At 36.6% G+C, this 14,041-nt stretch overlaps 1 protein-coding gene across 1 annotated transcript; it reads right to left on the bottom strand.

Moving 5' to 3' along the window:
- Window positions 1-5,680: 5,680 nt before the first annotated feature.
- Window positions 5,681-11,505, bottom strand: LOC113616568 (tripartite motif-containing protein 64C-like). Its single transcript, XM_027099957.1, has 6 exons — window positions 11,092-11,505; window positions 10,487-10,582; window positions 9,574-9,804; window positions 8,789-8,811; window positions 7,199-7,296; window positions 5,681-6,174 (listed from the first exon to the last, which is right to left on the bottom strand). The coding sequence occupies exons 1-6, from the start codon at window positions 11,503-11,505 to the stop codon at window positions 5,681-5,683; spliced, it is 1,356 nt and encodes a 451-aa protein (XP_026955758.1).
- Window positions 11,506-14,041: the final 2,536 nt, after the last annotated feature.

Below are 14,041 nucleotides of genomic sequence, written 5' to 3'. Positions count from 1 at the left end.
CCTGTCCCTTAGGACTTCTGCATGGGAACAGGGAATGGGAAGATTTGATTGACTGGAGGTAGGAGAGTTGCCTTTAAGAAGATTGTCAAGCTCCTGATGTCTCTCTCCCTGCTCTGTGAAGTGAGAAGTTGGCCCTTCCCTATCTTGCTAGTGGCAGGGGCATGCGAGCAGCAGCATTTCTATATGTATATTTATCGCTTAGCTGTCACTGAGATTGTTCTTACTGATTTCAAAAATTAGAAATTAATTTTTAGAACTTCATCATTTCCATTTGAATTAACTCCTCCTTAAAATCAGTCTCCTTTGACTCTTGGCAGTAATTTTCCAGGCCATGTCTAAATTTATTTTGGTTCTGCCCCAATCCCTTCCTCATGCTCCAGGTTGTAAGTGAATAATGTTTTCACCATACACTTGATTTATGTGTATTACATTATGAGTTTGTACGTGTTGTGTGTATAAGTATTTTAGTCCATAGGCTACTAAACTTTTTGGAATTAATGTACAAATATGACACTGCTTTTATTATTTTGGTTTACTGATATATATATGTATATGTTTAACATCCTTAGTGCAGTATAATTACTTTACAGTGGTGTGTTAGTTTCTGCTTTACAACAAAGTGAATCAGCTATACATATACATTTATCTCCATATACCCTCCCTCTTGCATCTCCCTCCCACCCACCCTATCGCACACTTCTAGGTGGTCACAAACCACCGAGCTGATCTCCCTGTGCCATGCGGCTGCTTCCCACTAGCTACCTATTTTACGTTTGGTAGTGTATATATGTCCATGCCACTCTCTCACTTCATCCCAGCTGACCCTTCCCCCTCCCTGTGTCCTCAAGTCCATTCTCTACATCTGCGTCTTTATTCCTGTCCTGCCCCTATGTTCTTCAGAATCTTTTTTTTTTCAGATTCCATATATCTGTGTTAGCATATGGTATTTCTTTTTCTCTTTCTGACTTACTTCACTCTGTATGACAGTCTCTAGGTCCATCCACCTCACTACAAATAACTCAATTCCATTTCTTTTTATGGCTGAGTAATATTCCATTGTATATATGTGCTATTCCTCGGTTGATGGACATTTAGGTTGCTTCCATGTCCTGGCTATTGTAAATAGAGCTGCAATGAACATTGTGGTACATGTCTCTTTGTGCACTATGGCTTTCTGAGGGTACATGCCCAGTAGTGGAATCGCTGGGTCGTATGGTAGCTCTATTTTTAGCTTTTTGAGGAACCTCCATACTGTTCTCCATAGTGGCTGTATCAATTTACATTCCCACCAACAGTACAAGAGGGTTCCCTTTTCTCCACACCCTCTCCAGCATTTATTGTTTCTAGATTTTTTGATGATGGCCACTCTGACTGGTGTGAGGTGATACCTCATTGTAGTTTTGCTTCCCATTTCTCTAATGATTAGTGACGTGGAGCATCCTTTCATGCGTCTGCTGGCAATCTGTATATCTTCTTTGGAGAAATGTCTATTTAGGTCTTCTGTCCATTTTTGGATTGGGTTTTTCTTTTTTGATATTGAGCTGCATGAGCTGCTTGTATATTTTGGAGATTAATCTTTTGTCAGTTGCTTCATTTGCAAATATTTTCTCCCATTCTGAGGGCTCTCTTTTCCTCTTGTTTATGGTTTCCTTTGCTGTGCAAAAGCTTTTAAGTTTCATTAGGTCCCCTTTGTTTATTTTTGTTTTTATTTCCATTTCTCTAGGAGGTGGGTCAAAAAGGATCTTGCTGTGATTTATGTCATAGAGTGTTCTGCCTACGTTTTCCTCTAAGAGTTTATAGTGTCTGGCCATATATTTAGGTCTTTAATCCATTTTGAGTTTATTTTTGTGTATGGTATTAGGGAGTGTTCTAATTTCATTCTTTTACATGTAGCTGTCCAGTTTTCCCAACACCACTTATTGAAGAGGTTGTCTTTTCACCATTGTATATTCTTGCCTCCTTTATCAAAGATAAAGTGACCATATGTGTGTGGGTTTATCTCTGGGCTTTCTATCCTGTTCCACTGATCTACACTTCTGTTTTTGTGCCAGTACCATATTGTCTTGATTCCTGTAGTTTTGTAGTATGTTCTGAAGTCAGGAAGCCTGATTCCTCCATCTCCATTTTTGTTTCTCAAGATTGCTTTGGCTATTTGAGGTCTTTTTGTTTCCATAAAAATTGCGAAGTTTTTTTTCTAGTTCTGTGAAAAATGCCGTTGGTAGTTTGATAGGCATTGCACTGAATTTGTAGATTGCTTTGGGTAGTATAGTCTATTTCACAATGTTGATTCTTCCAATCCAAGAACATGGTATATCTCTCCATCTGTTTGTGTCATCTTTAATTTCTTTCATCAGTGTCTTATAGTTTTCTGCATACAGATCTTTTGCCTTCTGAGGTAGGTTTATTCCTAGGTATTTTATTCTTTTTGTTGCAATGGTAAATGGGAGTGTTTCCTTGATTTCTCTTTCAGATATTACATCATTAGTGTATAGGAATGCAAGAGACTTCTATGCATTAATTTTGTATCCTGCTACTTTACCAAATTCATTGATTAGCTCCAGTAGTTTTCTGGTAGCATATTTAGGATTCTTTAAGTATAGTATCATGTCATCTGCAAACAGTGACAGTTTTACTTCTTCTTTTCCAATTTGGATTCCTTTTATTTCTTTTTCTTCTCTGTGGCTAAAACTTCCAAAACTATGTTGAATAATAGTGGTGAGAGTGGGCAACCTAGTCTTGCTCCTGATCTTAGTGGAAATGGTTTCGGTTTTTCACCTTTGAGAATGATGCTGAATGTGGGTTTGTCATATACGGCCTTTATTATGTTGAGGTAAGTTCCCTCTATGTGTACTTTCTGGAGTGTTTTTATCATAAATGGGTGTTGAATTTTGTTGAAAGCTTTTTCTGCATCTACTGAGATGATCATATTGTTTTTATCCTTCAGTTTGTTAATATGGTGTATCACATTGTTTGATTTGTGTATATTGAAGAATCCTTGCATTCCTGGGATAAACCACACTTGATGATGTTGTATGTTCCCCTTAATGTGCTGTTGGATTCTGTTTGCTAGTATTTTGTTGAGGATTTTTGCATCTATGTTCATCAGTGATATTGGCCTGTAGTTTTCTTTTTTTGTGACATCTTTGTCTGGTTTTGGTATCAGGGTGATGGTGGCCTTGCAGAATGAGTTTGGGAGTGTTCCTCCCTCTGTTATATTTTGGAAGAGTTTGAGAAGGATAGGTGTTATCTCTTCTCTAAATGTTTGATAGAATTCACCTGTGAAGCCATCTGGTTCTGGGCTTTTGTTTGTTGGAAGATTTTTAATCACAGTTTCAATTCCAATGCTTATGATTGGTTTGTTTCTATTTTTTATTTCTTTCTGATTCAGTCTCGGAAGGTTGTGCTTTTCTAATAATTTGTCCATTTCTTCCAGATTGTCCATGTTATTGGCATAGAGTTGCTTGTAGTAATCTCTCATGATCCTTTGTATTTCTGCAGTGTCAGTTCTTACTTCTCCTTTTTCTTTTCCAATTCTATTGATTTGAGACTTCTCCCTTTTTTTTTTGATGAGTCTGGCTAATGGTTTATCAATTTTGTTTATCTTCTCAAGAAACCAGCTTTTAGTTTTATTGATCTTTGCTATTGTTTCCTTCATTTTTTTCCCATTTATTTCTGATCTGATCTTTATGATTTCCTTCCTTCTGCTAATTTTGGTTTTTTTTGTTCTTCTTTCTCTAATTGCTTTTGGTTTAAGGTTAGGTTGTTTATTTGAGGTGTTTCTCGCTTCTTGATGTAGGATTGTATTACTATAAACTTCCCTCTTAAAACTGCTTTTGCTGCATCCCATAGGTTTTGGTTTTCGTGTTTTTATGGTCATTTGTTTCTAGGTATTTTTTGATTTCCTCTTTGATTTCTTCAGTGATCTCTCGGTTATTTAGTAGTTTGTTGTTTAGCCTCCATGTGTTCGTACTTTTTACAGATTTTTTTCCTGTAATTGATATCTACTCTCATAGTGTTGTGGTTGGAAAAGATACTTGATACAATTTCAATTTTCTTAAATTCACCAAGGGTTCATTTGTGACCCAAGATATGATCAATCATGGAGAATGTTCCATGAGCACTTGATAAAAAAGTGTATTCTGTTGGTTTTGGATGGAATGTCCTATAAATATCAATTAAGTCCATCTTGTTTAATGTATCATTTAAAGCTTGTGTTTCCTTATTTATTTTCATTTTGGTTGATCTCTCCATTGGTGAAAGTGGCATCTTAAAGTTCCCTACTATGACTGTGTTACTGTCTATTTCCCCTTTTATGGCTGTTAGCATTTGCCTTATGTATTGAGGTGCTCCTATGTTGGGTACATAAATGTATACAATTGTTATATCTTCTTCTTGGATTGATCCTTTGATCATTATGTAGTGCCCTTTTTTGTCTCCTGTAATAGTCTTTATTTTAAAGTCTATTTTGTGTTACATGAGAACTGCTACCCCAGCTTTCTTTTGATTTCTGTTTGCATGGAATATCTTTTTCCATCCCCTCACTTTCAGTCTGTATGTGTCCCTAGGTCTGAAGTGTGTCTCTTGTAGACAGCATATATATGGGTCTTGTTTTTGTATCCATTCACCCACTCTATGTCTTTTGGTTGGAACATTTTATCCATTTACATTTAAGGTAATTATCGATATGTATGTTTCTATTGTCATTTTCGTAATTGTTTTGGGTTTGTTATTGTAGGTCTTTTCCATCTCTTGTGTTTCCTGCCTGGAGAAGTTCCTTTAGCATTTGTTGTAAAGCTGGTTTGGTGCTGCTGAATTCTCTTAACTTTTGCTAGTCTGTAAAGAAAATTTTAATGATGATAGAATACTTTTTCTGTGTATTAGCTATTTCACTCATGTATTTGTTCATTCATTTGCCTTATATTTATTTTTGTTCTGTTCTAAGTGCTTCATTGGATAGTGGGAATATAGTAGTAAATAAGTCAAAGGCTATCCTTACTCTCTCAGAATTTTCAGTCTGCAGTAAAAAGTATCTAGTAATTTGGGGAAAGTTTGTTGAACATTATGATGAGATGACATATGCTCAGAGAGTGTGTTATAAGAGGAATTATACTGGTCTGTGGAGTCAGGAAAAACTTTCTGGAAAAGCTGTTGATGAGCTGTGATGTGCTGAATGACCAGGGTTTAGAGAAAGTCTAAATGTTTGACAAAGAGAAAGAGTTTGACCAAATCTGTCAAATACATTTATCCAACCAACTAGGTCACACTTGAAGAAAAAACTGAGCTATTCCTTTTGTTTACTATGCTGAGATATATACCACTTCATTCTTCTACCCCAATATGGTTCAACTATGGAAGAAAAACACATTGCTTAAAATGTAAATGAACCTTATGATATGTAATTTTTATTTTAATACAAATATTATTTTTTAAAAAGAATATCTATTGATTATATTCTAGAAATGCTCAATAAAAAAGTTTTTATTAATAGATCATTTAATTAACAAATTTATACATTCAACATGGTTATGCCATTTTATAAACATACCATCATTATGTTCCATTAAATTACAATAGGCTCAGAGACAGTCAAGTATCATCCTGTAGCCTCACATGAGGTCTCAGGACAGTAACTTCCTCCGATGAAAAGTTCATCTAATAAATGGTCACGGAACTTGACTATTCATGGAGACCTAAGGCAAAGGAAAGGCTTCAGAGGGGAGGAAAAGAATGAAGGAAAGAAAGTATATATGAGGGAACCTCTGCAAACATCATAGAAGCTCACAATTCCATTGTCATAATCCAGAAACACTCCAATCCCACCTAGAGGCCTTTGCACGTACTGAATTAAGGGTGGGGAGTTCGTGGACAGAATATAATGATTGTTCACTTTCATAGAAGATAGCAAAAATACTTCTTCAGAATCAATACTGATAACAGTATTGCTTGTCAAGATATCTTTACAGACTCCTAGAATCCAGTTCGAGGAGTGTGTTACATCCACCTCCCAGTAATGCCTTCCGGAGGTGAAGGCCACAGCTCCCCAGGCCACAAAACTCTCTGCACCCTGGAGCTCTCTGGACACACCATGATGTTCATCTCCATATATCATAGTTGTATCATCCTCAGAAAGGCTCACATTGTGAATGGTCGTTTTCTGACTCAGAACGTTATCCACTGCAGAAAGAGCAAAAATGTGGTCAACAAGTGGGATTTCCATGGCCTGAGAGGCAGAGGCTCTCTACCCAATGAGTCTTTTCATTTTCCCTCCTCCAAGGAAATACAAAATGAAGACAAAAGGGAGTTCAGACTGGCTCTTCTATGAAGAACAAGAGTTATAACTATCTCTACAGCACATAGAAACACCTCAAATCATATAGAAAAAGAAAAAATCATACAGACATATCATGAACTCTGTGAAGTCTGATTTAATGTCAAATTCTTGATAGTTTATTTCAGGACACATAAAATTTTATTTTTTTCTTTAGAAAACTTTTCTTGTGTCTTTTGTCTTTAACACTGTTTAATACATAGAGAGCACTTTGCTAGTATGTGCGTATTTGTTGGGCTAGAGTCTCTACCTAGCAAGTTTTCAAAGCAAAAATGTTGATAGAAATCCATCAATGAATAGTTTGGAAGCTTCTAAAAGCATGTTATGACTAATCATGTTCACATATCCCTCACCTTTCAATTATTTTGAGATTGATCTAACAGCATTACAATGATTCTGCCTAAGCCAATTGTAGTCTATTTTGTCAAAAGTTAGTAATTATAGAAATAAGAAATATTCTTTGTATAATGCATGATAAACAATTGTAATATAGAACAAATTAAAACCAGCAATGCCATATATAACCTTTCAAGAGTGAAATAAACTGAATAAACATACAACATTAACTGCTACTCTGAGAACTAAATATTCTGTTTCTTTATAACTAGCTGATCAATCCAGTTGCTCTCTTCTTGCTCAGCCTATTTCAGATGTAACTAAAAATATGTATCTTGCTTTGCATTTGCAGTAAAATATAGGTTGCAAAGTTCACCCTTGTTCTTTGTAGCATGACTGTATTGGCAGAAAAGATATAACAACTTTGGAAAGTCATGTACTAACTTCATGTCAGAAAAAATAAAATCAAAGAAGGCTCCTTCCCAAGAACCATCAAAGAAATGGAGGCCTGATCACCAAAGCGCTGACTCTTACCTCTGAAGCTGTTCAGCATGTCTAGGATTCCAGTGACAGGCCAGGAAGTGAGCTCTGGGTTCACTGGCTGAGGCTTTTGCATCTGTACCAAATCAGTCCTGTAAAAAAATGATATCAGTTACACTTCAGGGCCAAAGGTTAATCACACAACCATTACAAAAGAAGCCATTTATTATATTTTTTTATTGGAGTATAGTTGCTTTACAATGTTGTGTTAGTTTTTGCTGTACAGCAAAGTGAATCAGCTATATGTGTATATATACCCCCTCTTTTTTGGATTTCCTTCCCATTTAGGTCACCACACAGCACTGAGTAGAGTTCCCTGTGCTATACAGTCGGTTCTCATTAGCTATCTATTTTATACATAGTAGCGTATACATGTCAATCCTAATCTTCAAAAGAAGCTATTTTTAATCCTAGATATTTCATCAGAATTCTCCCATTTTTGGTTAATTGTGCATTCATTATATTCTACACTCTTGGGATTAAAAAAATATGTTACCTTACTTTTTTTCAAAATATAAATTATATCCGTTTTCAAATTCCCCATTCATTTTAGTCATTATTCCATTTCTAGAAATTTTGAGGTTTGTTTACTTGCTCTATTCAATCTCAGGTGATGCAAAGATCCTGGGCATTTTACGGAGAGCACAAATTCAGGCAAAGCTTTTGTACTTCAGTCAGCAAGTAGTCACCAAAAGGAAGAGTACACTGAACCAGACAGCTTTGCTCTTGTCAGCACAGCGAGGGAATTCAATTCCAGCCTGACTACCCTTGTGCTGAAAGTCCAACTTCCCAGTGTGCACCAGGAAGCCATTCCCTCTGAGGTCCAGCTTACAAGGGGGCTTTCAGTGATGGAACAGGTTGAGTCACTCCTACTTCTAGGAACAAAATCACAGCCCCTCTTCCCACTCTTAAGGAATCTACCTCTGTCCAGTATTATTCACCTTCCGACTCACTCAGGTAGGTTCTTCCTGTATTGCAACTTAGAAAATTTCATTCAGTACGTTTTACTGTGGTAAGGCTAGAGAGGTGGAACAAAGTCCAGAATGTCAGAAGCCTTTTAGGTATATTTGAAATCAACCAAATGAGCAGGAAACTTCTGAGACCAAGGAGTAGAAGTCCTTCAGAACTCTTTTGAAATAAAATAGAAAATAGCCACAAAAACAATGTTAATAGCTCAAAAAATGTACAGTCCATCTGCCATTTGTTTGGATTCCACACCTGTGGATTCAATCATGATTTGAAACTGTGAAATCTGAATGAAAAATATTCAGGAAAAAAATCAGGAAATTTCAAAAAGTAAAACTTGAAAATGCCGCACACCAGGCAACTATTTACATAGCATTTAATTTACATTATAATAGGTGTTAGAAGTAGTCTAGAGATGACTTAAAGGATACTAGAAAATGTTTGTGAGTTATTTGTACATACTATGTCATTTTGTATAAGGGATTGTACATCCTCAGATTTAGGTATGGGGGAGGGTTTGGAACCAAATCCTCATGGTACTAAGGGATGACTGTACATTTACTTCATCAAAAAGACAGAAACATTCTCAGAAATCAGAAATCTTTAGTGTAAACTCACCTTTCCAATACATTGCCCAAGTTCTGCAAGGGAAAAAGAAAAGATGATGTTAATCATCAGAGTTCTGTCCTTTTGCATCTTCTTTAGTATTCTTGTTTGTTCCTTTCATTAAGGTATTTATTCTCTGATTCTTCTCTAAGGAACAATTAGAGGTTATCTTAATAACAGAGCCTAAACTAAAACATGATGGACTTAGTCAGGATGCATTACAGAAGGAAGAAGGCCAGGAAGAGTCTGTGTTATGATGCAACAACATCTAGGTCTCCAATGTCACTCAGTGCCCTGTCCTATTCCCAAGGAGAGATCTCATTTATGATAACAATTAAAGCAAAACAGAGGACCATACAAAATGAATTATAGAATACATTGAAATTGATTACCAGTTCTAATTTTTTCTAGACAATGGGCAAAACCTCAATGTATTCAGTAAGTATGGGATAACAGAGTGACAAGGGATTAAGGGAACATATATTGAAAATTATTCCAACAAAGTTAACTTTTCCTGGCTACAGAATTTTGCTGGCTTTGGATAATCAGTGTGGAGAGTCCCCCTGATCACACCGAAATAATTTTGCCCTATGTTAGCTAATAAAAGGATTAAAAAAAAAAAACTCCCAAAAATTACCAGGCTATGAGAAATAAGGGATTGGACAAGTAAGATAATGGGAGTCAAGGAGCATCATCCCTTAGCTGAGATAAGAGTATATGCAGGTAACATTTCAATGTCATGGCAACAGTGCCCAGAATAGTAATTCCGTCTCTGAGGATGGAACCTCCCTTCTCACCTGGAGCAGCTCCAAGTCAGGCTTGTGGCACATCTCAGTCAGCTCTCTGTACATTTCTTTTAGACTTTCTTTCTGTTGAGTCATTCTGAATTCACTCTCCCTGAGTTGCTGAAGAGTCTCCTTCGCTTCTTCCTCCAGCGCCTCCAGATGGAGTTGCTCCTGCTCCTGGAGAAACAAGTGGATCCTCTGATACTGAACTTTGATCATCACCTTCCTTATGGCCACATAGTTCTGCAGAGATAGTGGATTCAAAGAATCACTCATCCTCATTCTCAACAGAAAACGTCAAACATTATTTCCTTACTGTCATCGGGAAAGCTCTTGACAAACTTTCTACCTCACACCTCAAAGGGTCCTTCCTGTCCATCCTTTCTCTATATTCCTAGTTTCTTTCCCCGTTTAAATCAAGCCATCTGAGGGATCCCAGTTTTTCTCCTTAGGAGGTTTCTTCAGGGTTCCTAGTCCATTATTTATTTTTTCTCTTACCTGAATCTTCTTTTCTTTTTGTTCCTTTGCCTGACTTTTCTAAATATATTTTTAAGTATGTAAACCCCATATTGTACAGTTTAAAAAATATTCTTTATTTTTCCTCTAGGTACTACTCTATTCCTCTCCTCTCCTTTAGAGTCACAGTGCAATGTTCTCTTATCATCCATATCTGAGAAAGTTTATCCAAATCTTCAAAATTTGGACTATGAATAATTTTCATGCCCTGGTTTTCCCATATACTAGCAATATTTGAAATAGCTTGTATGGGCCTGTATATTTGTGATCACTGATATGTCATTTGAAACCACTACTTCTCCAGGGAAGAGACCACTGTCCTTTAACTGGGAACTTAAACTGAGCTAAAAGTCTAAGCTAGAATTATGTCAATATTCATACAAATGAAAAGGAACATTTTCATCCTTACCTCTAATGACGGAGTTTTGTGAGTTTCCAGATTCAGATGGTTTTGCATTTCTTGTGTCATTTTCCATAAAGAGCCCATTCTCTTTAGAAGTTTCTCCTGGAAAATACCCATAAGATTTAGTGGCACAGATGATGATACTGTAATTCATCCCCTTAATTATGAGCAAAGGGAGTCATTGAAAAACCGGTAATTGTGATTTAAAATGAAGTGATAAGATTTTTCCACGTTAATCTAGTCTGATTCTAATATTTTGAATATCAGAAATGACAGAGATGTATCCTAGAAAATTGGGGGAACTTTACAGATGATGGAATCCATTTCCTAAGAAATTGAGACTCATATATTTATATAACCTGACTGAGAAAGCCTCAAGCTCACATCAGAAGCCAGTGTGCCTGGTGCTGCCACATGCCCCAGGATGCAGCATTTCCACATGTTTGGACAATTGGGCAACAACATTGAAATGATACATTTCTATCTTGGGACCCACACTGAAAAATCTCCACCTCGACCATCTCCATCCCCATCAACTTCATTATTATCCTCATCTTTCTCTCTGATTTAGGAGCCTGTAGGTTCCTAACTGCTTTAGAAGCATCACCTACCCGGTATTCCTCAGCAGCCCATTGTATTGGACTGTGGCTGTGAGCTGCATGCTCTGGGGACTCAGAGCAGGGGCCACAGAGCAGGGTCTTGTCAACCTCACAGAAGAGTCCTTTGGCTTCTTTGTGTGTCAAGCAGATCTGCGTCTCCAAGCTGTTGGTTTGTTTAGCTGTGTCCTGTCTGGCGAGGGAAGCCAGCCTCTTGAGTACAATATTGGTTTGGAAATCTGGCTTCTCTGATAGTCCCCTGCACTCAGGGCAGCTCTTTGGAGTCTGGTCTTCCTCCCAGCAGAGGTACAGGCAGGGACGGCAAAAGCTGTGCCCACAGTCTATGGTGATGGGGTCTATGAAGTAGTTCATACAGACGGAACAGGTTAGTTCATTCTGGAAAGCTTGCATGAATCCTTTGGAATCCATGTTTCTAGAAATTAAAGAGAAAGAACAAGAGTAATCATTCTAGTAATCATTCTTTTACCCTGATTAGATAAAAAACAAAACAAAAAACAGCCTTTGGACAAAGCTTGTCTGCTTGAACTCTATCTGATTTACCTATTTGCTTACCCCCAGTACAAACCTAGAAGTGGTGAATACAGACAGATTGGGTTCATGCTATAACACAAATGATGAAATTAGAGAAGAGACTACCTAGCAACTTTATTGTTTAAAATAAGCCATGGTCTCAATCATACCTAAATTACATGGAAAAGCTTAAATATTAGAGCAAAGGCTAAGAGACAGGATGACACCAGAGTTCTTTTTAATAGATGATTGGTGCAGAAGCACAGAGAGAATCTCAATCTCTTTCTCTCTCTCCATGACTGGTACCCATACATGCACACACTTATCTCTATGCTAATGGTCTCTATGCCTCATATCTCCCAAGTGACAGATACCCTTTTCCAAAGACAAAATTGTTTACATATAATTTAAGCTTGTTCAATTTAATCAATGTTGACTGAAATTTTGGAGTCCTAAAACTATAAAAAGTTGAGTATTTGCTTCCAACTTAAATAGCAAAACTCCTCCTCTCAAGGAAAAAGTATACTATTTCTAGCTCAGGAAAACATTTTTTCCCAGTCTTTTCAGACCATCAGAGCACCTTCACATTTCAAACTGATGAATGTTCAAGCTACAACGATAATCAGTAAAAATCAAAATTTAAAACCAACCACCCCCCAAAAACATTATAATTTACACAGCAATTTCCTCTCTACACTAGAATATCCAGAGATGCAATTGATGGAGGCATGACCATAGACCTGTGTTATTGATATTTTCTTATATGATCAATGTCACTTCTTGGAAGTCCCTACCAGGTGATTGGATCTAGTCTGAATACATTTCAACTCTAGACTGCAAACCGAAGGCTTTCAACAGGTAGCAAATCAGACCTTACAAAAATGTATCATAATTAGTTCAATACATTTAACTCATGTTGATCTGTACAAAGACCACGTAATGTCTACATTACATTCAGCATTTTAGGTGTTTTATGTGCTCCATAGATACATATAAATGGGAAAATTTAAGACCTAAAGACATCTAATACCACATAAGGTAATGAAATAAAAAGTATTAAATAACAATATTACAAATATCAATTTATTGCAATTGCTCTAGTTACAGATATTTTAAATATTGATGTCATTTTAAAAAAAACGAAGAAAACTACTTGTTTGCTTGGACAAGACCCAAGCAGGCCAAGAGGTAAATGAAAAGTATTTGCATAAGGGAAAGTAGGCATGAAGATATTTGCAATCAATTCCTTGCTTACCAGAGTCTACTGTGAGTGGTCTCACCTCTGGAAGCCTGGACGTCCTAGTAGCCTGTGGAGGTCAGGGTCAACAAGAACTCTCCAAAGCTTGGCAGCTACACACTCTCTCAGTCTACCTTGGAGAATCAGTCGCCTCTGGACAAAGGTGCTTTTTAAAGGATTAGACTCACTTGAGGCCACACCTACTTCCTGAGATTGGATACAACCTTCAGACAGGAAGGTGTGAAAACAGCTGATTGGGTTTGCAGCATATAGAAAACAACACTTGAGGGGTAAGACCCTAAAAGAATACAGACTTCCTTTAGGGTAAATGTAAAAAGGTTGACCCCACACAAGTTGTTTGAAAATACATTTGAACTGAAGAAATGATTTTTTATTCTTCAAGCAATGACTTCATAATTGTTAAAATGTATATTCTTACTCTACTTTTAAAATTTGTAATAGCTAATGATGTTTCTAGCCATTGTTTATCTGATTATGCTTGAAAATAAAACATTAATTGGAATAATTGACACACCTACACTATATACATTTCTCATAAAAAAGGGTAACTAGGCATTCAAATGTTGTTTAAATAATTGTATATATAATAATTGGTGAAATTAACTGTGCTAAGCTTTTTCTTACCTTTAATATTTTATGAGTACTGTGGAATAAGTGGTTTATGTCCAAATAAAATCTATTGTTTGGACTCATACATTTGTAAATTTTTTTTTTTTTTTTTGGGGTGGTACGCGAGCCTCTCACTGTTGTGGCCTCCCCGTTGCAGAGCACAGGCTCTGGACGCACAGGCTCAGTGGCCATGGCTCACGGGCCTAGCCGCTCCGTGGCATGTGGGATCCTCCTGGACCAGGACACGAACCTGTGTCTCCTGCATCGGCAGGCGGACTCTCAACCACTGTGCCACCAGGGAAGCCCCTGTAAATACTTTTAATCAGAATACTTTGTATATATTATGCATATAACATATGCATCAATGGATATATTCATATTAAAATATAAATATAATGTAGTAACTACTTATACAATATTTATGTGAATAATTATCTTTAATAAAATGAATAAAGAAAATTAGTTTTTCGTGAGGTATAATTGACATATAACATTATATAAGATTCAGATCTACAAGCTGAATGATTTGTTATTCATATATATTATGAAATAATCACCACAATAAGT

This window comes from Aethalodelphis obliquidens, unplaced genomic scaffold (genome assembly GCF_003676395.1).
Source record: "Aethalodelphis obliquidens isolate GAN/ISIS:26980383/991018 unplaced genomic scaffold, ASM367639v1 scaffold162, whole genome shotgun sequence".
NCBI lineage: Eukaryota > Metazoa > Chordata > Mammalia > Artiodactyla > Delphinidae > Aethalodelphis > Aethalodelphis obliquidens.
Note: the sequence above shows the minus strand (reverse complement) of the source record. Positions and strands in the feature narration are given on the sequence as shown.